The following is a 26,971-nucleotide window of genomic DNA, read 5'->3' on the forward strand; positions in this document are numbered from 1 at the left end:
GCCATGCACAGGGATTTTAATAAATCGTTTTGTCCGAGTCCTGCCGGTCTCTGATGTCAGTCCTTCAGCTCACTTCAGCTCTCCCATCTTGCCATGTTTTTATTAGTTTGTCAATAAAGTGGCAAAAGACGTTGATTATGATCGCTGCTTCCCTTAGCCATTGGCCATGGCCTTATGAGTTTCGCTCATGACCTGCAGGCTGAGACCATTTTAGGCTTCAGCAGACATGCAGCAGAGATAATATATCCCTTTGCTATCAAGCTTGGCAATCATTTGCCTTCACAGAGACAAACTTCAGCTTCGCACCCGACTAAAGTCGGAATAATTTTACACTCTTAAAGCAGCTCGAGCTACTTGTGGCATGAGTTGCACACGGAGACTAGACACGTTTCTTACATTTGCCAAAGAGAGGAAGGAACTCTGTGTGCACTTTGTAATGAATTTTTAATGCATTTTTGCTCCCGCTGCATTTTGGGTTGTCTTTGAGGAGCGTTCTGGGGGGTTTTATCCAGCGTGTAATGAAATTTATTTAGTTTTTCTTGCAACTTTTATGCTGAAAGGCAATTAGTTGGCATTACACTGCTACTCTCTTACAACCGAAACACATGCGACTATAATTATGCTTAAATTATAATTGAATTAACTTTAAGTGGCTTTCAAGTTGTGCCAAGCCACTTTTAATTGAAACATAATTTTGATTATTTGAATCTGCAGAGAGAGAGAGAGAGAGAGAGAGAGAGAGAGATGGAAAGAGATTAAAGCAAATTAATTAATTCTCATCAAATATTTATAATGGTTTTCCTAAATGGCACGATGTGTCCTGAAATACTGTATGTGTTTCTATACCCAGTTAGTAACATTAATATTATTTTTTAATTATTTATTTTTCAATTTAAACTTCAAAGGCCTATAAAGCATATAACACAAATTAATATTAATAAAGCTTAAATGCTAAATTGTAGATTGAAAAATAACCTTCTTGATGAGGTACATATACATATATCAATATATTTAATATAACTAACAAAAGTTATACATAAATCGGTAAAAAAAAGTTCGAAAATAAAAATTCGGAATATTAGCATTACTCACTATATTTTAAAGCTCCGAAAATAGTTAATTTGTTTTATAGAATTTTTGAAAATTATATTATAAATATTTTGAATGCAAATATTACATCCTGAGCTCATTAAATATAGGGAATCATGGTATATAAAAATGATTCTTACAGAATATTAACATAATTAAGTTAACTAACAGTGAGTCAACAGCGTACTGCTAACTAACATTCTATGTACTCTACTACTCATTGCTGCTCGCCCATTGCAATAGATGTACAAAAATTAAACGGCCACCTCAACAGCTTAAAAAAAAATTCTAAATTCTTCGTAATTTTCCAGATTTAAAAAAAAGTCATCTATATAATGTGTACACTTTTCGAAAACTTTTTTATGAAATACATATCCACATAAAATGTATTTAAATTGTCTCTTCTTTTATTTCAAAGCAGCTAGTTTATGATCTTAAATTTAGCATTATTCTCTGGCTGCGCTAACCGCAGGCAGTTAATTAACTTTAATTTACGGAAATGGCTGCGCACAAATGTTGCCCGTTTCTATAATTTTAATAATTAGAATCGGGCGCGATGGGGGCGGGCGCTGCCTTTGTGGTCGTGAGGCCGTGGTTTGGGCGAACAATAAAATTGCCAATGTTTGACAGTGTCAGGCCCCCCAATCGAAGGGCCCATATCTCGCCTGTTGCTGCTGGCAGGTGTTGGACCAAAAAGTAATTATCATAAACTAGACGCTACGTGGCGGCAGGGGGAGGGGGGCACATCAGTGTGGGGGCGGCGTATTGATTAGTTTAGCTTAAAATTTAATTGAAAACTAGTGGGTATTCATCGAGGGCCATTTGACGGACTGCGAACGACACGCGCTGACGCTCAAATGTCAAATTAGGCCGTTTGCTGTGAAGGCGTGTGCCCAGATTTGTGATTCGTATGAAAACGCAATTCAAATTAAATATGCCGGCTCGCTTTGATTGACAGCTGCCTGCACGACGGAAGCGGATGTGTTTATACTCGTATATATTGGGCAGAAAATAATAGCCGAGCTCTCGGCCAGAGCTGGCGTCGCGTCGTCGGTCATTATCATCGCCTGCTTAAGCCGTTAATAACACATCATATTCATGTGGCACGCTGCCGCGTATCCTGTTACGGCGAGTCGCGTGCTGCACTGCCACAATTATGAGCACTTAATCCGCGACCACAAAAACTACAAATTGGCTTAGCCTGCGGCCCGGTGCGACGCTCAAGTGGGCAGCCAACCACCCGAAAATACGAATATGCGAGGGTTGAAATAATCAAAGAAAACGAAATTATGAATCAATTTCTGAGTTCGTGAATCCAGATTCCGTTATGTGAATAATAATAATTTGCAAGTGCAGCTTGGCTAAAACTGAAACTCGAGCCGCAAATGGAGCATACTTTGGGGCTTTATTGTTGGCCTAAACGCGTAGATAAATGCTCACTTTTAGCTGCTTAACTGAAAAAATTTAAGAAATTGACATGTAGATGGCGCCACCTGCTGGGTCTCTTCTACTGAGTGGTCTGCTCTTCTAGTGGATTCTCATAGTTCATTACAATCATAGTGGGGGGCTGGAAGTCAAAGCGTTGTGCTATGTTCGCTGGATGATCTACCGATTCGTCCATTTCTGAGTCACTTATTTTGATCTGTTGCATTTTGACCATATCGAAAGCGTTCTTTTTGATTTCATTGAATACCTTGACGAACGGCATCACAGACGAACGACAGCAATCGCACACTACAGGCACAATGGGCGCCGGCTTACATTTCCTTTGATATTTACCCATTGTTTGTCGCTTGGGTCTCGCAGCAATCGGTTTCTTAGGTCTAATGTAGGGCTTTCGGCCGCCCGCTTTGTACCTTCGTCCCTGTATTCAGAGCAGTACCATATTTAGAAAATCCGCATTAGAAACATTAATTACTGTCGTCTTACTTTAACCGAATTTAGACATCCATAGGTTAGCTCGGGGAATTTATAGAAATTGTAATGGAAGCTGCTATTGCGAATCAATATGCCCAAATCAAACATACTGTTCAACGACTTCAGCACATGCTCCTTGACGTTATCCATGTCCCTTTTGCGACGCATCTGCTGGGCTACCATACCAACGATATCATCGACAGGCACGTAACTATGTTTCCCATTCTGCAGCTTGGCAAGGGCTCTTACCACATTTCGTGCATATATCTTGGGGGAAAGCTGATCGACCAACTCATCCATGATTAACAATCCTTTCTCTTGACAAAAAAATAAAAAAAAATAAAAATATTTTTAGTGAAAAATATGTGTACAAAATAAAGTATTTTTATAAATGTTGCTAAACTAAATGTGTTCGTTTTTCGATTTGCTCGATATGGCGAGTGTTTGTAGAATGCCTGAATAGAGAATTTGTTATGAACATGAACAAAATTGCTTTTGAATCGATATGAATGGCACACTGTTCTGTCGATTTCACCCAGCAACATCGGGACGACGTTCAGTAATTGCTATAGTTGTCTTAGTGATAATAAATTCTCACTCCTAACCCACTCGGATAACACAAGTGATACGACATATATATACTACTATATTCATATACTTTTTTCAGAATATATAAACAAATATGCTTAAGAAGCTCTGCCACCTCTCTTACAATTACATCCAGAATTCCATCATCTGCATAGAAAATAGAAGACAAAAAATGATTTTATTTTTTGTTTTTAAAAATTTTTATTTGTTGTTTTATGTATTTTCTTTTGTGCATTCGCATTTATAATTCTTCTTACATATAGATTTATATATATTTATGCGTATTTATTTAATTTACATATATACTTTCGTCTTATGAACATATTCATGAGATCATAGTGATAATTTATATATTTATATATTTTCTTTTTTTTTTTTTATTTATATTAAATTACAGCATAAGATAAAATGTACAAGTTGTATAAATGTTGTGTTCCCACACACAGAAAAATACATATTGAAAATATTGTAAGGGGGAGCTTAACTCTATTTATAATTGGGAGTTTTGAATCGAATGCGTGAGTGCTAGGACGGCAGCTCTCAATGCGAACTCCCGGTGCTGGCAGCTCCATCCTACACTGCTTAACACACAATTCAACTGTTTTGGCACCAACGATCTATACAAAAAAATGGCATTTCGATTTTTGCGCTATATACAAATTACGAATTACGAGTTACGAATTTACGAATTACTTAATTTTAGGTCGGAAGTACGTCGCATGGAATAGAAAATAAACAAAAAATTTGTCGCTATGTGATTCATTTGATATATATTTTGTTTCTTGCTTGTTCTTTCTGCCTTGCTTCAGTTTATGGCAACCAAAAATCTTGATGACTTCTGGGCGCGCGGCCACAAAACTTTACCGAGATCAATGTGAAAACTAATTAGAATGAATCGGCGCCAACTTCTGCCACTGCCAAGCCAAAGAGCAATGCGAATTGCTCCTTCGCTGCGGCCGGTGACAGAATATTTGCGTTGAGTTCATTTTAGAAAAATTTACAAAAATTTTCATTGAGTTTTTTGTTGTTTTGTTTTGTTTTTGGGGTTGGGGGCTTGGAATAGTTGTATACAAATTAAATGTAAGTATGTATAATTAAAAAAAAAAAAAAATACGTAAGAAAAAAAAAACATTATTAAACAAAATTTTCTCTACTTTTGCTGCTTGCTGCTTTTACATTAACTAGTGTATCTTCTCTCTCTCGCTCTCTCTAACTCTTTACGTCTCTTTCTTTCCGTTTGCTGTTTGCGAAATGATTTGATCTTAAAGCTAACAAAAAATATTGCGCTACTTACAAGCATTTAACATATGATAAACAAATACATTTACTTAGATTCGATGTAAATTTTTTTCCCATATTTTTGTAGTTTTTGATTTTTTTTTTTTTTTTTGTGTTTTTGTTTTTGCATTTAACTTTAGACATAAAAACTTAGTATTAAGAAATATGTAAACTAAAACGCTTGGCGATCTTAACCCTAGACTTTTACAATAATATTTTCTCAATGCAAGTAAAAAATTGCTGATGTAAATGATAAAAAAAAATCCATGAGATCAATGCGATTTTTGGGAATAGTTTTTTTTCTTTTTCTTTTTTCATATGTTCATTTTCTAATATATTTTTATTTTGTTTTCATTTCGGTATTTTTGTTTTCCACTGTTCGATTAGCATTGAAACGTTCAGAAATTTGGGCAAAACTGAAATTAAAATTTGCCAAAATATACAGAAAGGGGACAAAAATATAAATTTGATTTACTGCGCGCGTGTGTGTGTGTATGTGTGTTTGACTTTTGACTTTGGCTAGCTGTGGAGATCAATTGAGTGTTCTATAAATTTCCAGTTTTTAGAGATCATTCAACGCTTGGCTTTGAGTGTGTTAACCAAAGATAAACCTGAAAATGTGTCGTCCAACCTTTCCCTGTGCTCTTGGTAAATTTCAATTGTTGCGCAAATTTCTTGAACAATGTGTGCTTAAAACTAGATTGTGAGACCAATTTGAAGAATGAACAAAATGTAATCCACTTGAAAAATCAAAGCTTACTGACTAACAAATTTAACTAAAAACATCTGCATATGCATGTATGTATGTATGTATGTATGTATAATAAACCATAGACAAAAATCATCACAAAAATGGCATTATATCAACTATATACAAAAAACATTTTTTTTTCTCTTTTTTTTTTTTGTTTTTCTGTGGGATTTTTTTCTCTCGGATTTTTGATAACAATTAAAGCTAAATACGTTGTTTTATTTTATGTTCAATTAAAATTTTAACTACTTTAAAGCAATTGCTACAAATATTAAAGATATTTTCATATTGTTAAATATATTTATAAATTTTTCTTGTAATTGAAATTACAAAGCGAAGACATTGAAAACTTTGTTGTTTGACAAACAATTGAAAATAAACAAAAATATACAATTAAAATATTGAAAATATAAATGGAAGCAGGATTTTGTTTTCATTTTCATTAACTGTTGTTTTTTGTTTCCATTAAATATTTGTAAGATATTACGAAATGCAAAGCTAAATGCAAGATATTCGATTGCTGGAAGACCGGCCTATAAAATGTATCTCAAAAAGTATCTCAAAAATGGCAGTTTCTAGTTGATTTGTTGTATAGTAAAAAGTTTACAAAAATATGCTCGAGCTTCAATTTCAATTTGTGATTCTCTATATCGAAAAATATGCATTTAATATTTTAGCAAAAATATTTGTGAATATCATTTGATTTGTTTTACTCTTTTAGTCTTTTTTTTTTTTTTTTTGCCAGTCTACAATTTGCAATTGAGCAGTTTGAATTAGTGTTAGTATCTGAGAGAGAAATGTGAATATGAATATGTTTATACAAATACATTTATATATTGTTCTTGCGTCCCGTCAACCGCCTTAACTTTATACACATTCTATATATGTATATATGCATGTGTGTGTGTGTCTGTGTGTGTATGTATATATATTTATGTATGCGGGCTTGCTATGCGTTCGCTGATTTCACTATAGATTAAACTGTTGTTGCTTTAAGTATATATATATAGATATATAGATTATTAGAGATGCTTGTTGTTGTTGTTGCTTCATCGCGCTGCATACAGGCCCCAGCCCACGGCGAGCACAAAGACGGTGAAAACTGTGGGCCAAGTGAAGCTCTGTTGCTCCTAAAATGGAGAGAAGCAATAGAAAGAGCATAATTAAATAATTGCTAAGAAATATACAATATAATATTTATAATCAAATAATAGTTAGGTAATATATATATCTATATACCCTAAAAGTCAGTTAAACAATTGCCCTCTGGGGTCATATAAATATGCTTTGCTCCACAAAACAAAGTCACGTGCCCTCTGCTAGTTTGACCGCACACACACACACACACAAACAGACCAAGCTGCGGCCCATTCGTAAATCAAACCAAAAACCAAGAGACCGGAACCCATGTCAGTGACCCACATATACATACATATATATATGTGTGTGTGTGTGTCTTTATGGACATGGTCAATGGCTGGTCAATAGCTAACATAATTATTTAGTCCATTCAATTGCACTCGGCGCTGCGGCTATCATTTCACAATTTCGTTTATCGCATTCAATGGATATACAATAATAATAATAATAATTTATGCCACTTATTTGTGGTACATTCACGCTTCAATGGGCATTGTGGCATGTGCAAGTGTGCATGTGTGTGTGTGTGTGGCACGTGTAAATGATGACTGCACAATATTTATTATGCAAATTAGAGAGATTCTACTTTTTGGGCGCATTTTAATAGAATTTGTGCATTTGTTAAATGAGTTGAAAAGGCGCTCTTTGGCGCATCTGTTTGCATTCTTTTGACAACTCGTCTGTCTATCTAAATATGTGGCATTTAGGCCTAATTGGTTGGCTTTTGCTGCACTTGTAACTCTCATTTGAAAATATTAACAATACTATTAGAGAAATATTAAAGCCCGTGCTGCTCATATGCATAGCTAATGCACTTTGTAATGCAATTACCATAATGAGCAATGACAGCTCATGGTGGAGTATTTCTATTTGCATTAATTTATTTATTTTCCAATATGAATTTATTATATTATTGTAGAATATTTCAATTTGTATTAATTATTTATTTAATATGATTATATCATATTTTTTAAATATTATTATGTTGTAATATTTTTGATATCTTTATTATTAATAATTTTTTTATATTATATTATTATATTTATTATTAATTGTTTTTTAAGATGATTTCTTTTTTTTTTGCTAAAATATTATCAATATACATTAATTATATTTTTATTTAATTTCTAATATAAATATTTTTTATTGGTAGAATATTTTTATAATAGATTATTTATATTTTTATTTATTTTTTTTATGAATGTATTTTATTTTTTATATATTTTTATATTATTATTAGGAAGGAATTTTATTTTTAAGACAACTTTGAATAATATGCAAAATAATATTAATTTTATATAATAAAATATTATATAATATAATATTGTATAATATATAATATATAAGACTATATTTCTAATAAGCCTATTACTAACTTATTTAGACTATTTCTATGCAGCTTAAGATATTTTCCATATAAGAGAACACACACTCCGATTATATATACTATATATATTTCAACCCTCTACTCAACTCGGACACTGACTGACTGCACAAAACGAATATACTCTTCTGACTTCGCGAATGAGTATGGAAAGCTTTGCACAAATATTGACATACATATGCTCAATGCAAGCCAAGCAAACGCCGATAGATACTAACTGCTGTATTGTGCTCAATTCAGATTATAAATATTCTCACGATCTCATTACAGCTCATTTCCGATAAGGCGAATCGCCGCAGTTCGCACAGCTTCCCCACCAAGTGTGTTCGCAAAAGTGTTACGATAAGCGCAATGCAAATAAATTACACGCAACAACAACAAACGAGAGAGCCAGAGAGCAAGTGAGAGAGAGGGAGAGCAGGAGGGGGAATGGTATCAAGTGGGCAGCTATAGCTCTAGCTATGACTGTGTCTCTGCCTCGAGTCTCTGTGTCATGCGTTTCAATTTCTTGAAGGTTGCATTTCTTTTAATTGCGCAGGCAAAAAATAATTAAAAAAAAAATATATAAAAGTGCGCCAACTTGAACACAATGAAGTACTCGTAGAGAGACATGTGTCTATAAATATATATATATAAAATATAATGTATATGTGTATGTATATTATGTATGCAGCCTGACAGCTGACAAAGGCTGATTCTTTGACTGACTAAACTAGTCGCTGGAGCGCGAGGGGGGGTGGGGGCAACAACACTTGCTTCGATTAACATAAAGTCGCCGTGTTGGGCGTGAGGGGAGCTCACTTAGCTGGGCGGGGCCGGAGGGGCGCAGCTGTCTCCAGAGCAGAAGCAACCGCAACGCCGGCAGCGCTGCGCAATTAATTTTTATCACACTCTTAGCATGTGCAAAGTTTTCCTATGCCACATTTGAAATATGCACTCGACTCGAGCCGCAACTCCAATTGGAACTGGCTCTGCTCGCCTCCTTCTGGCAATTTGTCATTGGCTCTGCCTATTTTTAGGCCACTTGGGCTTTTGAATAATGCCAGCACGTGTCATCTGGAGCCGTGCCAGCATCTGCTGCTCAAGTTAATGAACTATGGCTATGCCTATGCCTATGCCTAGCATAGGGATTCCTGCACTCACCTTCTCCTTGTCCGGCTGCTGGCTGTAGTTGCTCTCATTGGCGCTGCCGCTGCTGTTGTTGCTGTTGCTGCTGCTGCTGCATGGATTCGCATTGTTGTTGCCCGAACTCGAGTTGGTCTTCTTCTTGCGCGGCGGTATGCGTCCACAGAACTCCTGGAGACGCTCGCGTCCGGCCGTAAAGTTGTCATAGCGATCGTCAAACTCGTCCCAGCTGGTCTCATGATCGCTCTGATACTCGCGCTCATCCTCGCCCGTTGAGGTCAGCCGTTTGCTGTAGATAATGGGAGAGATAGAGGGAGCGGGATTAATATAAATATATATTCACTTGCTTCTCCTCTCTCCTACTGCAATTGATTTTGCCTTTGCTCTACTCACCGTCTGGCCGCATCCGATTGGCTGCGCTGCAGACGCATCTTGGGTCCGCCTGGCGCCAAGGGTGTCGATGCCATGATTGGGCCATGGACGCCGTAGCGGCCGAAGGGCACAGCCGTTGCCCCAGCCGCGCCCGTCGACGTGGAGGCATTCGCCGTATTCGGCGTGGGTGGCGGCGTATAGGTGGCGTAGTAGGCGCCAGCCGGCAGCGGGTGGCCGTAGGAGGCGGCTGGATGGTGCTGCAGCATGTGCGAGACCTGCGGATAGCTGTGGCTATAGTGCACCGGCGGCGCCGACTGCGGCGTCGGCTGCGGTTGCTGTGGCATTGGCTGCGGCGTTGTCGGCGCCGGATACGGCTGCCGGAAGAAGCTCAGCTCCTCCCCGCCCGCAAAGCTCAAGTTGGTGTGCGGTGTGCGAGGCGGTTGCTGTTGGTGGTGCTGCTGGTGGTGCTGTTGGTGGTGCTGCGGCGGTGATGGCACGTAAACGCCATGGGCAAAGAATATATCGCCGCCCGTATAGCTGGGCGACTGGGCCATCGAGCAGGAGGGGCTCGGCGGCGGCGGATACTGAAAGATGTGCGGCGCTGTCGAAAAGAAAAAGAGAAAGAAATAGTAAATAAATACAATTCTCATTAAGATCAGCTCAGCAACAATAAACATAATAATAATACGTTGATACTAAATAAACAAAGGTGGACGACGCACAGTGGGACCAGTGCTTGCTAAAAAACTAAAAATATTTATAGATGGACTATAGAAGCTGCTAGAGAATTTATGAGAGGGTCAGACTCCCAACGGAAATTGAAGCGAATAAATAGTAAATATGACTTATAAATTCTCAGAATATTCTTGAATTTATATAGATAGAAATAATGCAGAATATCAATGCAGAATATCAAAAAATGAAATAAAATCTGATTAAGAATGGCTAACAAATATTCTGCCTAAAATATATATTATTATAATTTCATTATTATATTATATATATTAAATATATACATTTAATATTATATTATTAAATTTTTTATATCATTATAATCGTATTATAATTATAATATTTATTGCAATTAACAATTTCATATTCCAGTTAAGTTTGCAAAACATTTTTGCCATGCAAAATGTTCAAACTGTCCCACTGTGCGACGCGCGCTGTCATTGGCCCCGGCGGCGATGACAATGTAAGGAAGTGTCTAAGGTCGGCCTGGGCCTGTGCCTGGGCTTTTAGCGCCGCATAAAAGCAATTTTAATTGCCTCAAGTTCCACTCGCCGTATGCCAATCATAAAGCCCGATCATAAAACCCAACAAGTAGTAGTCAACTCAAAAATAAAGAGAATATTCGAATATTTATTATCCTCACTGTAGGATAAGACAGCTGCAGCAGCAACAGCAGCATCAACATTTATGTATGCTAAGTATCGGTAAGTACTTGTCGTACGATACCTATATATATATATATACTATATAGACATCTATATTGCTTATCTACATCTCTTATTTTTTGTGCTGTTTCATGCAAATTGAGCAAAGGCTTTCAGCGCCGATCAATTGAAATGCGCATAAATTTGCCGTTTAGTTGTCCCAGCTGTGGCAATATTTTCATATGATTTCCTAATGTTTATTTACTTAAAAAGCAATTGAATCGCAACATATGATTGATTGTAATGCTAAATTTATACAAATCACTGGACAATCGGCGTCAGTCGACTGACCGAAACACGATAATGTCTCAAGCAGCTAATTGCGCCTAGGGCCAGGCCCGGCCAGGCCAGGCCAGGCCAACTAGCTCTGGCTCAGCCAGCTTGTAGATAGATAGATATACGGCTGGCGGCATGCTCAAATAATGTCATTCAACGTCAACCTGCAGGCCACTAATTTGCAATTGACCCAATAGCCTTGAACTCGAAACGCTAAAAGCGAAAAGCGAGTCAAGTCGAGTGCCACCGCAGCCTCACAGCTGTTGCAGCGGCAAAAATCTGCGCTTAATTGCAGCGGCACTCCTTGCTCCATGCTCATGCGCGCATTTGTATCTTACAGATACTTTATGCCATTTGAAACTAGTTTGAGTTAGCTAGCAGGCAGTCAGGCAGTCAGGCACTCATTCGACCAGCTGCCTGAAGCTCCATTGCGGCTCACGTGCGCCGTCGCATTTAACCTTGAAAATCTGCCCGTCCACAACAACGTCAGCCAGTCAGGCATCATTACGGCTTCGCATTTGTATCTTTCGTATTGGCATTGCCTAGCTCTAGCTCTAGCTCTAGCTCGAGCTGCTGTTGGCCAGCTTATATAACCAGCATTAGCCCATGCTGGTGCCTTTATGATGAGACGCGTTGAAAATGTTACGACTAATTGTAAATTGTGTGGAAAATTATTTGCCAAGTGTTAAAATTGCATTTGCATATGAGTATGTGGGCAACATAGTATCTTTCTATCCACGAGTGTGTGTGTGTGTGTTATTAGGTGTGGTGCAGGCTTCGACTGTGATATCGTTTGACAGAGATGCATCCAAGTCAAATATAAGTTCAAATTCTTAATCGATATATAATTGATGTAATTGATTAAAGCCTAGAGCATAACCAAATTATAATCTAGTATTATGAATACGCAAATATAAATATAAATCAATTTTCATTGCATATATCACAGCTTGCTAAACTATAGAATTTACTATGCATGTTAACGGATAAATATAACGGATAAATTTAATAAAATTAATTTTATTGTCATTAGGCTCATCAATAATACATAAATTCATATATGATGATTGACATTATTCATGTCAAAATAATTATTAATAATCTAGGAATACAGGAATCAGAAAGTTTCTTGGCAATTGATGAATTGAATATGTTAAGACTTCATGAAATACAATTTATAATATATATTATTAATAAAATGTGATATTATGATATACGATTAAAATTCACTAAGCAAACTCTAACTTGAATGCACAGTGTGTCTCAATTAATTTCTTTGCTTTTCTAGCCGATTCTCATAGTATTTCCCTTTAGTCTCACCTCTAGATGTTTTGCTTGCTTAGGACGTTTATGGCACCTATGCAATTTTCTATTTTTATGATCGCATCTCGATGCGGGCTCTGCTGCAACTTGCAGTTGACTGTTGGCAGTCTGAGAGCCCATTGTTGTTGGTGACGAAACGTGACCGATTGTTGGCAATTTTTCTGCATTTGTTTAGACAAACTATTTTTTATGGCAAATGTTTAATTGAATTGCGATTATTGCGGCTCGCATTTGTCGCCTCAGTAAAAAAATAAAATAAAGTACAACAACAGCAACAGCTATAATTATGTGTGTAATTTACTTGAATTTTTCATTTTGCAATGCTGTCATGCAATTGTTAAGGTTGCACCAGCTGACAAACATCAATCAGAGGAACGACAACAATAGCTGAAGTTAAGCTGAGCAGAACGTTTGGCCAAAGCTCAAGAATAATTTAAGCGCTGCTTGAGGAAAAATCCGAGCGGAAAAACGTGAAAAATGTTAAGCATATATATCTGTGTATATATTATAAGTATCTTTATTTGTGTATGTGTATGTGTGCGTGTTACGCTTTACTTGCCACAAAAGAACAAAACGTTTGGCATTTCATATACTCTAACCTGTGGAGCTTATATATAGGCTTTTATAATCAATCAGAGTTTTCATTGAACATGTTAGAACAGTTGACTAAATCAACATGCATTGCAAATACTAAAAAATACTAAAAAAAATACTGAAAATACTGAAAATGCTTAAAATACTAAAAAGCCTTAAATATATTGCTAAAATACTTAAAAGGCATTTATAAGGAATAAGCAAACTTCGAAATTTATATTTTAAATAAGAAATAATGTTAAAATAGTTGACTAAATCAAAATATATTGCAATTATTCTAAAAATACTAAAAATACTGAAAAAATACTAGAAAAATACTGACAATACTAAGAATATTGCAAAATTGTGAAAATGGTGCAAAAAGTACTCAAGAGACATTTTAGGAAGAATAAGCAAATAAACTTTGAAATTCACATATATAATAATGTTAACATAGTTGAGTAATTGAACATAAATTTCTTGTATCTGAAAATAGTAAAAAATACTAAAAATACTAAAAAAATACTAAAAATGCTGCAAAATTGTGAAACTATACATAAGATTGAAAATTTCATACTATTTTTATATTAATAAAAATAATAGATATGCCAAATAATAACATAAATATATTTTAAACATCTATAAAGTATATTCCGGATTCACGTAGACCCATCTAAGTCTTTGCTCTATGTCTCGTTTTGCAGTTCTTGATTTTTTCCTGCAGTTGATTACATGTCAGGCCCCACCGAGTCGAGTCCGTACGTCAGAACGTCAGAGTCGAGACCGCAGCAGCAGCAGCAGCAGCATATGCTGCTCATGATGGCCTTGAAGTGTTTGCAAAAAATAACTACAACAACTACTAAGGCAACAGCAACAAGAACGTTAACAACTAAATGCGAGTCGGAATATCAGGCAACAACTGCGTCGCAGCGCAGAAATCGAAATTGAAACAAGTTTCGATGACTGTTGCGGGCGTCAAGGTGGCAGGGGAATTCCCCACCAACTAGCCAAGTTGGTCACTGGGCCTGAAAGCCCAGATCTTGCCGTTTGCTAATATTGCTGCTTAAGCAGCTCTTTGCCGCTTTCAACAGCCAAAAGCTAGTTAACAGTTGTTGCTATGACTCTACGGCTTACTTAGGCCGAGAATCATTTCTACATTTCATTTAGGAAAAGACAATTCTGATGGAGCTGAAGATTGCGATCAGCAAGAGCTGACAGCACAAAGGCCATGAGTGTCGTCTGACTAATTTTAATTAGATTACCAATTTTGCCAAAAATAAATAAACGAAATTCCCATAAAATTTCACAACTTTTTGACACCGCAAAATGTACGGCTGCCTCAACTCATTTGTGGATCGCAGCTGACACCTACACAGGCACAAACACACACACATACATATACACATACCTGACTACATCAAGTGAATTTGTAATTTGTTCTTTTAAGGCGATTTGCTGTCTGTCACGAGGCGACAATCTCAAAAGCATGTTGAGTACGTCCGATCGTCCGTCTGTCTGTTCGCCTTAATCGATCGAGGCTGCCAACTGAAGCGGCTGATTCAGGGCCAAGCTGTTAACGGTACAATTTGTAATGGCAAAACCCAAATTCGTCTGCCGCACACAAATGACTAATTGAATACAGGAAGTGAACTCTAAAGAGAAATCGCAGTCAACAAACTTATTAGCCAAAGTTGTCAACCAGATTCTTAGACGATTTTGGTAATAAAAAACAACATACATCATATACAGTTCAGACGAGAGCAACACAAAAAAAAAAAAAAAACAAATGGAATGCCAAGCAGCAGCAGGTGTCGCTCGCTCGATCGATCGATCGATCGGATCTGTCGATCGATTGCCATATCCAACTGTTAATTACCAATTTTGGTAGCTTTAATTATCCATTTGTGTAATGCGCTTTACCGTTATGTATTGTCAAGAGAATTTTGTACAAATTTGGCAGCTGTTATATGTACATATATGCGGAAATCATTTGAAGGAGTTTTGAAATGAAAGCGCAAGTCTGAGTCAATGCGAAAAGGAGAAAGTTCTGGGCAAAAGATCGTCTCTGTACAATTAGAAGGTAAAAGTTGAATCAGCGAGATATACATATATAGTATATATTTGTGGCGTAACTTTTTGAGTAATGTGATGAAATTAAGTGAAAGTTCTGAATAAAAAAATTTGAAAAGATTGAGATTAATAAAATAGTAGCTCAGTGGCTGATCATATAAGAATGATGCAATTTCTAATATCTATATTTCAATTGCTGTTTAAATTATCGAGAACACTTAGCTATTGGAATCTTCTATGAGAATCTCAATATAAAATTTAAATATCTAATATTCATAAAAAAGTTGTGTTACAAATTTAATGACCTGGAAAATGTGATATATTATTTCGAATCTCTATATTCAAGTTATCGATAACACATGGCTGATAAAATTATCTATAAGAATTCCCATTTCATGAAATGTAATTAAAAGTTATGAATTTGAAATTCAAACAGTAAAATTCATTATTTTAATGTTGTAGTACTACTCATACAGCTTGGCTGACCCAACAAGAGTAATACTATTTCTAATAACTATATCTGAAGTACCTATTCAAGTTCTTGAGTTACAGAAATCATCTACAATGCCTTTGCCATTGTTTTTAAAATTTTAATCAAGAGCTGCTAAAAGTTTTTTTTTTTTTTTTTGTATTATTATTTTCATCAAGTTTAACACCTAATGGAGCTTCATAATTATATATCTAATGAATTAAGAACGCTCAGTGACGAGGTCAGTTACAGCAGCTACACATGAGCATATATAGACGGAATCGTGTATCTAATGAGGCTGATGAGGCATCTTTTTGTCTGCCACTCAAGCTTCAAGCGCAGCTGACCAAGCGTGCGAAAAGCCACAAAAAAAAAAAGCAAAAGCAAAAGCATAAAAAATGTTGATGAAAAACTAAACTATTTTTTCAGTTTGCAATTTGTGTTGTTTTTTTTTTTTTTTTTTTTTTTTTGCAAGGTTAAAGACGCAGTTGCTGGCTGTGCGTGCCGTGAGACGCGTGCCCCATGAGGCAAGTCAACTGGCAACGGGCAACGTATCGAACTCACTTTTTATTTTGCCGTGGACCACTTTGCACGCAAGCAATTATCATTGGCTGGCTTAGCTTTGATTTAATTGCTGCATTAAGAGCAGCATTTATGCAACATTTGTTAACGTTGCCTGTGGAATGCCCTTTGTTTTCCCATTGGAATGAGGCTGATTGAGCCGAGGGACAACCAGAAGTAAAGCTCAAATCGAATTCCATGAAACGCTGCGAAACACGCGTTTTGTTTCGACTTGAATGGAAATGGAAATGGAAATCAGACAAATAACTGTAAATGGCTCAAATGCATCAATGCTTATCAAGGCATGAAGACAAAGCCGTGTAGGCGTAGGTGGTATATAGACTGATCTATACCCTGTTATAATCACTTGAGCTGCTTCATTGACTGCCTAAAGTGCATCTGCATACCCTTTAAAACCATACCTCACCCTTCAACTCATGCACTCTTGCGCACTAGCTACCCTATAGCTCCACTATTTACCCAGGGTATCGCTATAAAATGCTCTAGCCAATGCGCCTCGTTTTGCCTGCAGCAGCAAACTGCATGCTCAATATTTTATAAACGACAGACAAATGCAATTTTTCAATTTCTCGAGCCATGCGACGACACAGCTTAAAGGGCCATAAAATACTGCCAAAGCCAAAGACGACAACATACACACACATAATCTCAATCTGTTGTGAAAAGCTGACGCAGAAAAGTGCTGGCAAACGTCTTTGCATAGCTATTTGGCCAAAAGCTTAGACCAGTTGGCGCAGCTAGCGTAAGCGGCATGCCCCAAGGCGAGGCAGCTCAAACGAAGCGATATAAAATATATTGAGCATGTGTTTGCTTCCTTTTTTTTCACATGTTTCGATTTCTTTTTTTTTTACAACAAATAAATTTTAAAAGTGCTGCGAGCACTGCTGAGTGCTAAGAACTAAGCTAAAATAAAATAAATAAATAAACAAAAACTTGACTTCTATACGAAAAGATATGGAACTATAGCAAATAATAAAATTTAAAGCGAAATAAAGTAAAAAATAATTCGAAATGTAGGGACTAAAATTATAGAAAAAAGCTGAGAGGAAATTTATGCAAAAATATATATAGATTCAACTAAAATACACCTTGTTTATCAAAATGTTACTTTGAAATTTAGAATCATTTAAAATAAGTTTCTTTTTGAAACAAAATTGAATTTAAGAAGTATACAAACATTTATATATATATAAAAATATATATATATATATTTTTTTTTTTAAATTTTAATATGTAATTTCGTTGAACTATATCATTTCTTATACATAAAAAAGGTTAAAAAATTTATGTACAAAAAAAAAATTGTTTGATCAAGCTAAATTTTTTAAAATTAATTTTTACATATATTTTTCATTAAAATTTAGATATATTTAAAAAAATATGCATATTTTTTTTATTTTGAATTAGTTAAATAAAATTATTTAATGTTTTAAGTTAAATAAATGTACTTAATATGTTTTTATTTTAATGTAATTTAAGCCTAATGCATATTAAAAACATATTAATTTTCTAATTGAGTATTTAAAATATAATACTAAAGATCAGTACTACAGAAATATATATATATATTTTTTTAATTGCAAAGTCAGAGTTAGTTATAGCCTAAATGCTTAAAAATGCTTTCTTTTAATAAATAAATCAAATAAATATATTTAATAATTCTGAAGCATTTACCAAATAGCCAAAGTCTTCAAGAACTGTATCTAAGTACACCCAGTTATCTAAGGCCACTATTTATCTACTATCTATTTCAGTGAATGCCTAGTTGTGGGCATTTTGATTATAATCACAGTTATAATTTGTATAATTCACTTTGCACTTGCTTCGCCCCAAACTCTACGAAATTCAAGCCATATCAATTGCTGCTGTCCGTTGAGCTGATTCATTGGGGCTCCGGCTGATTGTTTATACATACGTAATATGAGAGAGTCGTGGGGCACAAGTCTATGTTGTTGTTGTTGTAGTTGTTGGCCCAGCTATCGACTTCTTCAATAAACAATCAAATGCGATTAGTAAATGTGCAAACAAAATGCTAACAACAATTAACGGCGCACATGAAACCCAAGTAGTGAGCGGCGGGAGAGGGGAGGGGGGCGGGAGGGCAACCCTTTGGACACGTTAGTGTCGAGTGGACAGACAGACGCAGCCATAAGCGGATGACGCAGCGAAGACAGCGTGTCTGCTGCTGCTGCTGCTGCTCGTTGTTGTTGTTGTTGCTCTTCATTTGCAATTTCGTTTCATTTATTAATATTTTTTTTATTATTATTGCTGCTGCTGCTGCTGGTGGTGGCACATAAAACGTGCATTTTGCCGTTTTGCGGCTACAGTTGATTTTTTTTTTTTTTTTTTGCATTTTTAATTATTTTAATTGCGTTTCATCTGATCGAATGCTGCTCAGCATTTTTTTTTTTTGCTGTAAAAATTCATTTATTGTTTAATTGTAAAAGTTTTTGTTGTTGTTGTTGTTATTTGCGTTGTTAATTGCAGCTGATAGCTGTCCCCCTCACCCTCTCGGCCTCAACATGTTTATTAATGAGCAGGCATAGTATATATACTAAGTGTAGTTAGTTACAGCAAATCACACTGTAAATAGCTGCGATTAAGCACTGCTTGATAAGCTTAAGCTCTGTCAAATCAAAACTCTCCACGGGGCGTTTGACTTAAAGTTCTGTTCGCCACGCCCACTGCCCACCTACTGCCCACCAACTCAACAGTGTTGCCAATTATAACAAGTAGCTGCAGTCTGTTGGCATATCCTGTTCTTAGTTTGCTTCCTTTTGATGCATATCCTTTTTCACTTTGCCTTGAGCGCATCCCAGGCGCATTTCTTTTGTCTGACGCTCAAGCGCTGCAGCGCTTCAGCGCCTCGCTGTCTAGGCTCAATTTCATAACAAAAACTTGAGCACGTTTCACACACAGATATACCCATATACATATATGTATACTCTCTCTATATGTGTGTATATATCTTTATAGAGTCGCGCCACTGTTCAGCTCAGTGCAAACAATTTAGCACGGCCTCAGACGTGTGAGACTTAATCAAAAGCCAACTAGACACCCAACCACACCGCCCAGACAGCCACTTGGCTACCTAGTAGAACTTACTACTTAACTGTAGCGCCTATAGCTCTTTGCCTCATCGCCAGCTAGTGTCAAGTTTATGCGCCCGTGTACCTATCTAACTCGGGCTCCAGTCAATTTCCAGCTTTCCCGCCTTACTTATTAAGCAGAGTGCCTGGCGAGCATTTAAACTTGAAATGTGAAAAGTTCATTGCGCTGAATGGGTGTGAATAATAAACAAAAAACGCAGAGCAGCGCAGCTGCCTTAAGCATACATAGTTGGGCGAATAATGATGTAGAATAGCACGATTCAGCAATACCCTATCGAATGCTAATTGAGGGCTAGGCAATAAGAAGAAACCAAGTCAGAATGTGCCGAAAGAGGAATTGGAGCAAATCATTCTCTTCGGATATATTTGAATGTTTTTATCTGATTTGTCTAAAATATTTCTATTGATTTGCTGATTCCCAATGAAATATATGTGAATTATATATCAAATTTTCAATTGATACAAAAGTTCTCCCATTACACTTTTCATGGCTGCTGTTATAGGGTATTAACTATGTCTGCTAGTCGCCTGAAAAGCCAGCTCGAATGTGCCACACAGCTGTGCCACAAGCAGCATTAAACTCGAGCATAAACAATATTTTTCTTATGCGCTGCACGGCAGCTGCATTGATCGATTTTTTACTCTTTTTTTGGTCATCAAAATGTTTATGAGGCAACAGAGATGGAGCACAAGATGCTGCTGCTGCTGCTGTTGCTGGTGCTGTTGCTTGTGGCACCGCAGGCAACATCCGTTGCAATCCACAAATTGAATGAAGCAATTAATGAAAGCAACTGCCGCAGCGACAAGCGGCAACATTTGAGATTTGCATAAAACAGCGGCAAATAAATTCACGGTCAATATAAAACAAAATCACGAACAACAACAGCAACAGCAGCAACAGCAGCAGCAACAACAGCAGCAATGACAACAGCAACAACAACAGTCAAGAAAACAATGCACAAAGCCAGGGCTAAAAGAGACATAGATATAAATATATATTTGTATGTGTGTGTGTGTGTGTGTGTATACGTATGTTTATATATCACTCGGCCTGGCAACAGAGCTGAGTAAATTTGCATTTGTGCAGCCGCAAAGTGGAAAAAGCAAATGTAAATGCAGATGCGGCTGCCGGCTGCTGCTGCTGCTATTACGACTCCTGCTGCTGCCTATGCTGCTGCTGCTGCCTATGCTGCTGCTGCTGCCTATGCTGCTGCTGCTGCCTATGGTGATGCTGCTGCCTATGGTGATGCTGTTGCTGACTGTTGCTGCTGCTGCTGCTATTTTTGCTCCTACTGTTGCCTATGCTGCTGCTGCTGCTACTGCTGCTGCTGCTGCTGCCATTGCTATTACTGTTCACGCTGCCTATGCTGTTGCTGCTTCTACTGGGTGCTGCTGCTAGTACTCCTACAGCAATTGCTACTAGCTTTTGCTGCTCCTGCTGCAGCTGCTGCTCCTACTGTTACTGCTTTTAATGCTCCTGCTGCTGCTGCTATTGCTATAACTGCTACTGCTCCTGCTGGCTTCCACTGCTGTTGCTGCTATACTGTCACTGCCACTGCCATTGCTGCTGCTGCTGCTGCTGCTCCTACTGATGCTGCTTTTCATGCTCCTGCTGCTGCTGCTGCTGCTGCTGCTAAAGTTAACAAGTCGCTGTGTAGGCTGTACAAAATGAGCGCGCCCGAGTCCTGAGTCATGAGTTAATAAGCAGCATCACTCTCTGCTAACTGTTTGCCAAGCAGCTCGCACTCCCACTCTCTCTTACTCCCTCTCTCCTTCTCGCTCTCTCTCTCTCTCTCTCTCTCTGGCTGTGCGCACAATCGCGTCAGCTGTTGCCAGGTCAGCAACAGCGAAGCAGGAAGCAGGAAAAATGCCAACGTCAAAAGGTCGCCATGTTTGCCGCCATTTTTGTTCATCGCACGATTTCCGCCAGCGAAGTTGCTGAGCAAAACAAAATGGTCGAAAATGTCAAGAGCGACAGCGCAGCCAGCGTCGACAGCAGCAGCAGCAGCAGCAGCAGCAGCGGCAGCGGCAGCGAAACAACGCCTAGCAGCAACAGCTGTTGGCAACAGCGCCAAAAGCAACTGCCGAATGATGCGAATGGCCAGGCCAAAAGAGAGCAGCCAAAACGGCGTCGCTTTTAGCCTGATTGTTGTTGCTGCCTTCAATGGGGGGTGGCGTTTTGACGGTTGGGGCTTGGGGCACCGCACTGTCATTGCACCTTTTGTTAGGCTCGTTTTAGGGGTGGGTTTTTTTGGAGCCGCTTAAGCAACTTAGGCGCGCAGCACAAAAGGCGCCAAGCCAGGCGGGTTGGGGCTTGGGGCCTGCGTCATCTATACATGTATATGTATGTGTTTGTGCATGTATATATTCATGTATAAATATTTTAGGCTTTGGGGTTGGTAGTTGACGGCGATGATGACTAAGCGCTGCTCCTGCTCCTGCTCCAACTCCTGCTCTCTTGCTGCTGCTGTTGCCACGCTGAAGATGCTGCGGCTAAAAAAAAAAAAACAACAACAACAACAACAACGAAAAAAGGGTTTGTCATCTAGCCATCTATAGGGTTAGCTCGAGTGGAGTATTCTTCGCTAGTTCAAATGTGTTACTATTAGATAAATTATGCGGCTCGAGTGCTAACAAGGGGCCCGGGGCGAGGCTCAACTATGTTGGCTTAGTTTGAAATGCCATTTAATAACAGCTTAAGAGCTAAGCGCGCAGTTGCAGCACACACCGTCTCCTGCTGGGGCAATTAGCCAAACGAGCGGCAGCTGCCAACGCGCAGATTGCTTTTTAGCCAATGCTCAGCCAATGCTACAATAAATTGCAGATACTAAACCAAATATCTGTATATGATTCATGCCATGGCAGGGCGCGCATAAATAATAATCAGGAGGAGAACGTTCACGTCACACAGAGCTGACGCTGCTGACAGTCAGCAAAAAAATTAAGCAAAAAAAATATATTTTAAAAAATACCGAAAAAAAAAAAAAAACAATATACAATGCCAAAAGCAACAACAAAGTTGAGTATGCTCAATGTCCAGAGTCGACCGCAGCTGACAGCCGACGACAAGGGGGCTGGGGCTGGGGCTGCGCATTATGCAATAGCTGTGCGTGCGAGCGAGACGGCGCACAATAGGCCAGCTTTGACCGCAGCTAAAGGCTAAGCGAACAACAGCAACAACAACCGTTAGCTCTCAACTGCTTTGTAAATAGCCGAAAACTGCTGCCGCCGCCCCATGGCCCGCCCCTGCCCCTGCTTAGCCTAAGGTCAAATGGCGTTTAATAATATTTTGTTATTATTTTTTTTTTTGTTCTCTTGGGCCAAGAAACGTGCACACAAGAGATACGTATCTAACAGATACACAATTCGAATAAGACATTCGACTGCAATCGAATGCAGTTCTATTTCGATTTTTGCCTTTTTGGCGCGTGCCAATTAAACGTGCAGCACTCGGAGCAGGAGTCGGAGCCGGAGCAGAAGGTGGGCGTGTGCTGCTGCTGCTGCTGCTGCTGCTGGTGGCTGCTAAAACACAGCATGAAGCATGAAAATTTGTGGCTTACATTTCGTTAAATTGGCAATTGAATTGACTTATCGCAGCCAGCTCGGCCGTAATCAGAGGCGCGCCATTAACCAGGCTAGCTGACCATAAATTGCAATTGAATCATATGGGTATATATAAGCATATATAGAAAGAGAGTGAGCGAGAGATAGAATGAGAGAGAATGACTAATAGATTATTTAGTTATTATTTGGTAAAAAATTAATATAGAACAGTTCATACTTCTTCCCTTTCTCTGTAAGACAGAGATCTATGTGATCTAGTCTTGCACTTATTTATAGTTGATTAAGGAGCTACTGATTTTTAAAATGGTACAACACATACACAAAGATCGAGAGCTGCTACAAATGGTTAAGGATTGTAGATTGTAAAATTGCTTAAATAAAAAAAAACTAAGTTCCTCTCTTCTCCCTCTCTGCAGATATTTACAAGTATTTCTTTTTCCTGAAGTTTCATAAATGTTACTTTATTGCCATTTTTATTATTTTTCCTACAACAAAGTTTTGATGTATATTAAATACACAAATCTTTGAGAAGAAAATAATTTGAAGATATTATATTATTTTTTTTTATAATATATATAATATGATAATATATAAACACAAACAAATATATAAGAGCATATTTTATATATCTTCTTATGATTTTCTTTTATAAATAATTATTCTTTTATGTGATGAAATATGTTCTGAAAATAATATATTATATATTCTTAAAATTTATTTTCATATAAAGATATATTATAAGCACGTATTTCATTATGCGGAAAATTGAATATTATGCGTAATTTCAGGAAAGATAAATCATTTTTTCTGATGTTAAAATATGCTCTTGTTGTATTCTTTACTGTAAGGAAATTGCTACTCATATTCGACTCCTAGATTCTATATATAATATATAAAGAAATTATTATAATATGTACATCAAATTTTTTTGAATACGTGAATATTTTAAGTATTATATTTTTTTATTAACAATTTATATAACAATTTTCCATTTTATCCCTTCCGCCTATTTTCATCTCGCTGCCCCTTTCAGTGGCTCTACCGCTGACCAACCCCAACCGAAGCAAGTGCCAAACAAAAGTTCGGTTAGACAATGAGTGAGACAACCTTGAAACTTACATAATTAGAGAGCTGGGGAAAGACAAAAACTGACCCATTTAGGACCAGAACTGGGTTTTCTCTGACTAGCTGGGGCTTATCCCTCCCCCCTCTCTCCCATAGATCTATTGTAGACTTACCCGTGGCATTGGCACTGTTGATGTAGTGTCGCTGATGCTGCTGATACCACTCGCAGAGGGCGATTAGAACCTGGTCCGTGGGCAGCGGCGACTGCATCGGCGTCTGCGTGGCCGAGCTGGTTGTATTGGGTGACTGGGAGGCGATGCTGCTGGCGCCATCTGAGGCGCCCGACGACGAGGAGGCGCCCGATGATGTCGATGCGCTCGACGAATTCGAGGTGCCCGACGAACTCGAGGCAATGTCATCTCTCTCCTCCACCGGCAGATGAAAGGGCACAGCCATGCTGACTATGTATGTGTGTGTGTGTGTGTGGGTGCGAGTGTGCGTTTGTGTGTGGATATACGTTGATTTTTGTTATCTGATTTTTGGTTGGTTGAATTCGATTTTTGTTGTGCAGTGTTTCGTTTTTTTTGGGACTTTGTTGTCCTGCTTTGACTCGATTACGATTTCGTATTGTTCTTCTCTTGCTCTCTCTTTCTCTCTGTCGTGCACTCAATTAATTTTGTATTTCTTGTGCAATATTTTAAACATTAAGAATTGCAGCATTTTCTTGCATTAGTTTTCAAACTCGATAAATGTTTTGCAGCACATAAGCACTCAAAGTATTTGATTTTGTTTTTTGCTGTTGTTTTTCTATTCATTCGTATGATTTTTAGTTAACATGAATTTTTATTAATTTTTTTTCACTGTTCAAATTTTTAGTTTATTTAAATTTTTTTACAATTTTTTTTATTTATTTAATTTAGTTTAGTTTTTGTTTTTTTAATTTTTGCTATCGATTTTTTTTGCATTTTTCATAAAGCTCGCGCAACTTATTTAAAAACACAAACAATTCGGAAAATTCTGAAATTCTCAAGGCGTGTGCGTGGAAAGAACACACGAAGCACTTAAAACGTGTCGCTAACTCAAACTACGATTCGATTTCCACTTGGCTTGGGTTGAGGAGAAAACACGTCTTACTTCGCTTCGCGGCTAAACTGAACTGAACTGCCTGTGCGGCGCAATGTGAGGCAGAATATCTGCAAGATACGCGCGTTTAAAAAATGACTCAAATTAAGAGAGGGAGAGCGAGAGCCGCTGTCGCTGTCGCCGTTGCCGTCGCTGCTGTCACTGCCTCTGCCTCTGCCACACTTCAAGAGTGCAGTCGGTACTAGTAGCGTAGGCTTATCCACATGCATGCCGCCGCTGCCACCGCCTCTGCTGTTGCTGTTGCTGCAGGTAGTAGTGAGCTGTACTTGTGGCTATGGGGACACAGCTGCAGCGCGGCATCCAGCGTCAGCGCTGACGTCGACGCCAATGCCAGCCACAGCGTCAGCGTCACACACAATGCAAAGAGCGAAGTAAAAAATAAAGCAAAATAAAAAGAGCGAGTAGGCGGCCAGTCGTGCTCACATGTGTGAGTGTGTGTGCGCGAGAGCATGAGCTTGTATGTATGTGTGAGAGTGCCTGTGCGAGACAGACACAGATCTTGTTGAGCAGGTAACTCAGCAACAACAAACAGCGCTGCAGCAGAGCAACGAACGTCGAAGCAAAACAAAAAGTGCGATTACGTTTGCATTGCTGTTGCTGCTGCCGCTGTTGTTGTTCTTGTTCTTGTTGTGGAGCAAAAGAAAAGGAAAAGAGCGAGAGTACAAGCTATGTATGCTCTATGAAATAAATCACGTTGAAGCGACTCGACTCACACATATCCTATAAACAAATTCGATCTACAATAAGTGGGAACAATTTCTTTTATACTTGCTACTAAATGAAATATTATTTTAATTAGACTGAGTATACACGGTTTTCAATTGCAGAAACAACAGGGCATTGCATATACCCTTCTCAATGTCGCGTATACAGGGTATAGCTTCTCAGCCAGTGAGAGCGATAAGCTGAGTTTACGCGCCAAAAAACGTAGCAGATATTTATGCTGAGTTGTACAACTGTCCACAAAATAGTAGTAGAAACTTACAAAAAGGTAGTAAATGGTTTATTGTGATACTTTCGGCAGTTGCATAATACTTAAATAACCGAAATGCATTATATATAATCATTTTTTTGTATTTCAATTGAAATCATAAATAAACAAGTTTAAAAGTTTAATTTAAACAATGTTTATATGAATAAAATAATTTCACCATGTCCTCAAATAATGGGTCCAACATTAAAAACCTGTTTCATTGAGCACACCTTTCCGTAAACAGGCTCTCAAATTATGCTACATCATTCGCTCCTTTGACATCCCCATGGCACTTATTTTGCGCGCGCAAAGTTTCAGAGTATGGAACCTTTTTAAGTTCTACATAATAATTATTGCTTGATTATACTCAAGTTCCATATATGTATGTATGTATTATTTTATTTAAATGTATATACAATATGTTATTAGAATTTTTCTCTTTATTGAATTCGATTGAATTCAAGTTGAACCTTAAGATAAGTTGAATGTCAATGACCTATTTTTGCGGCAAAGTATTAGTTTAGAACAACGAGCTAATATTAGGTGAAGAATAATGTAATACTCATTATTTAATTAAAATAGGTCAATCACATTCAATATATTCCTTCCTTACATACATACATACATACATATGTATTCATTTATTCATATGTACATACATTTTATATCGTATTACAGTCTAATGTTAATCGATAATAGCCATCGAAATGTTAAAGAAATTTAGTATTTCAATTTGTTATGCC

The 26,971-nt window shown here is 37.6% G+C and overlaps 2 protein-coding genes across 3 annotated transcripts; both read right to left on the minus strand.

Moving 5' to 3' along the window:
• Positions 1-2,475: 2,475 nt before the first annotated feature.
• Positions 2,476-3,469, minus strand: LOC149091462 (uncharacterized). Its single transcript, XM_089260236.1, has 2 exons — positions 3,019-3,469; positions 2,476-2,953 (listed from the first exon to the last, which is right to left on the minus strand). The coding sequence occupies exons 1-2, from the start codon at positions 3,304-3,306 to the stop codon at positions 2,597-2,599; spliced, it is 645 nt and encodes a 214-aa protein (XP_089116362.1). The 5' UTR covers positions 3,307-3,469; the 3' UTR covers positions 2,476-2,596.
• A 1,131-nt stretch (positions 3,470-4,600) lies between these two features.
• Positions 4,601-25,356, minus strand: hid (head involution defective). 2 transcript variants are annotated; one of them, XR_016196641.1, is made up of 5 exons: positions 24,286-25,356; positions 9,666-10,245; positions 9,291-9,561; positions 6,576-6,753; positions 4,601-6,528 (listed from the first exon to the last, which is right to left on the minus strand). XR_016196641.1 is itself a non-coding variant. In XM_018102729.2 (4 exons), the coding sequence occupies exons 1-4, from the start codon at positions 24,566-24,568 to the stop codon at positions 6,673-6,675; spliced, it is 1,215 nt and encodes a 404-aa protein (XP_017958218.1). In that variant the 5' UTR covers positions 24,569-25,355; the 3' UTR covers positions 4,601-6,672. The 2 variants fall into 2 exon arrangements, 1 of the variants encoding a protein (XP_017958218.1); XM_018102729.2 differs by having other exon boundaries at positions 4,601-6,753; positions 24,286-25,355.
• Positions 25,357-26,971: the final 1,615 nt, after the last annotated feature.

Source organism: Drosophila navojoa, chromosome 4 (genome assembly GCF_054131105.1).
Source record: "Drosophila navojoa isolate 15081-1374.11 chromosome 4, UAZ_NAV_1.0, whole genome shotgun sequence".
Classification (NCBI taxonomy): Eukaryota; Metazoa; Arthropoda; class Insecta; order Diptera; family Drosophilidae; genus Drosophila; species Drosophila navojoa.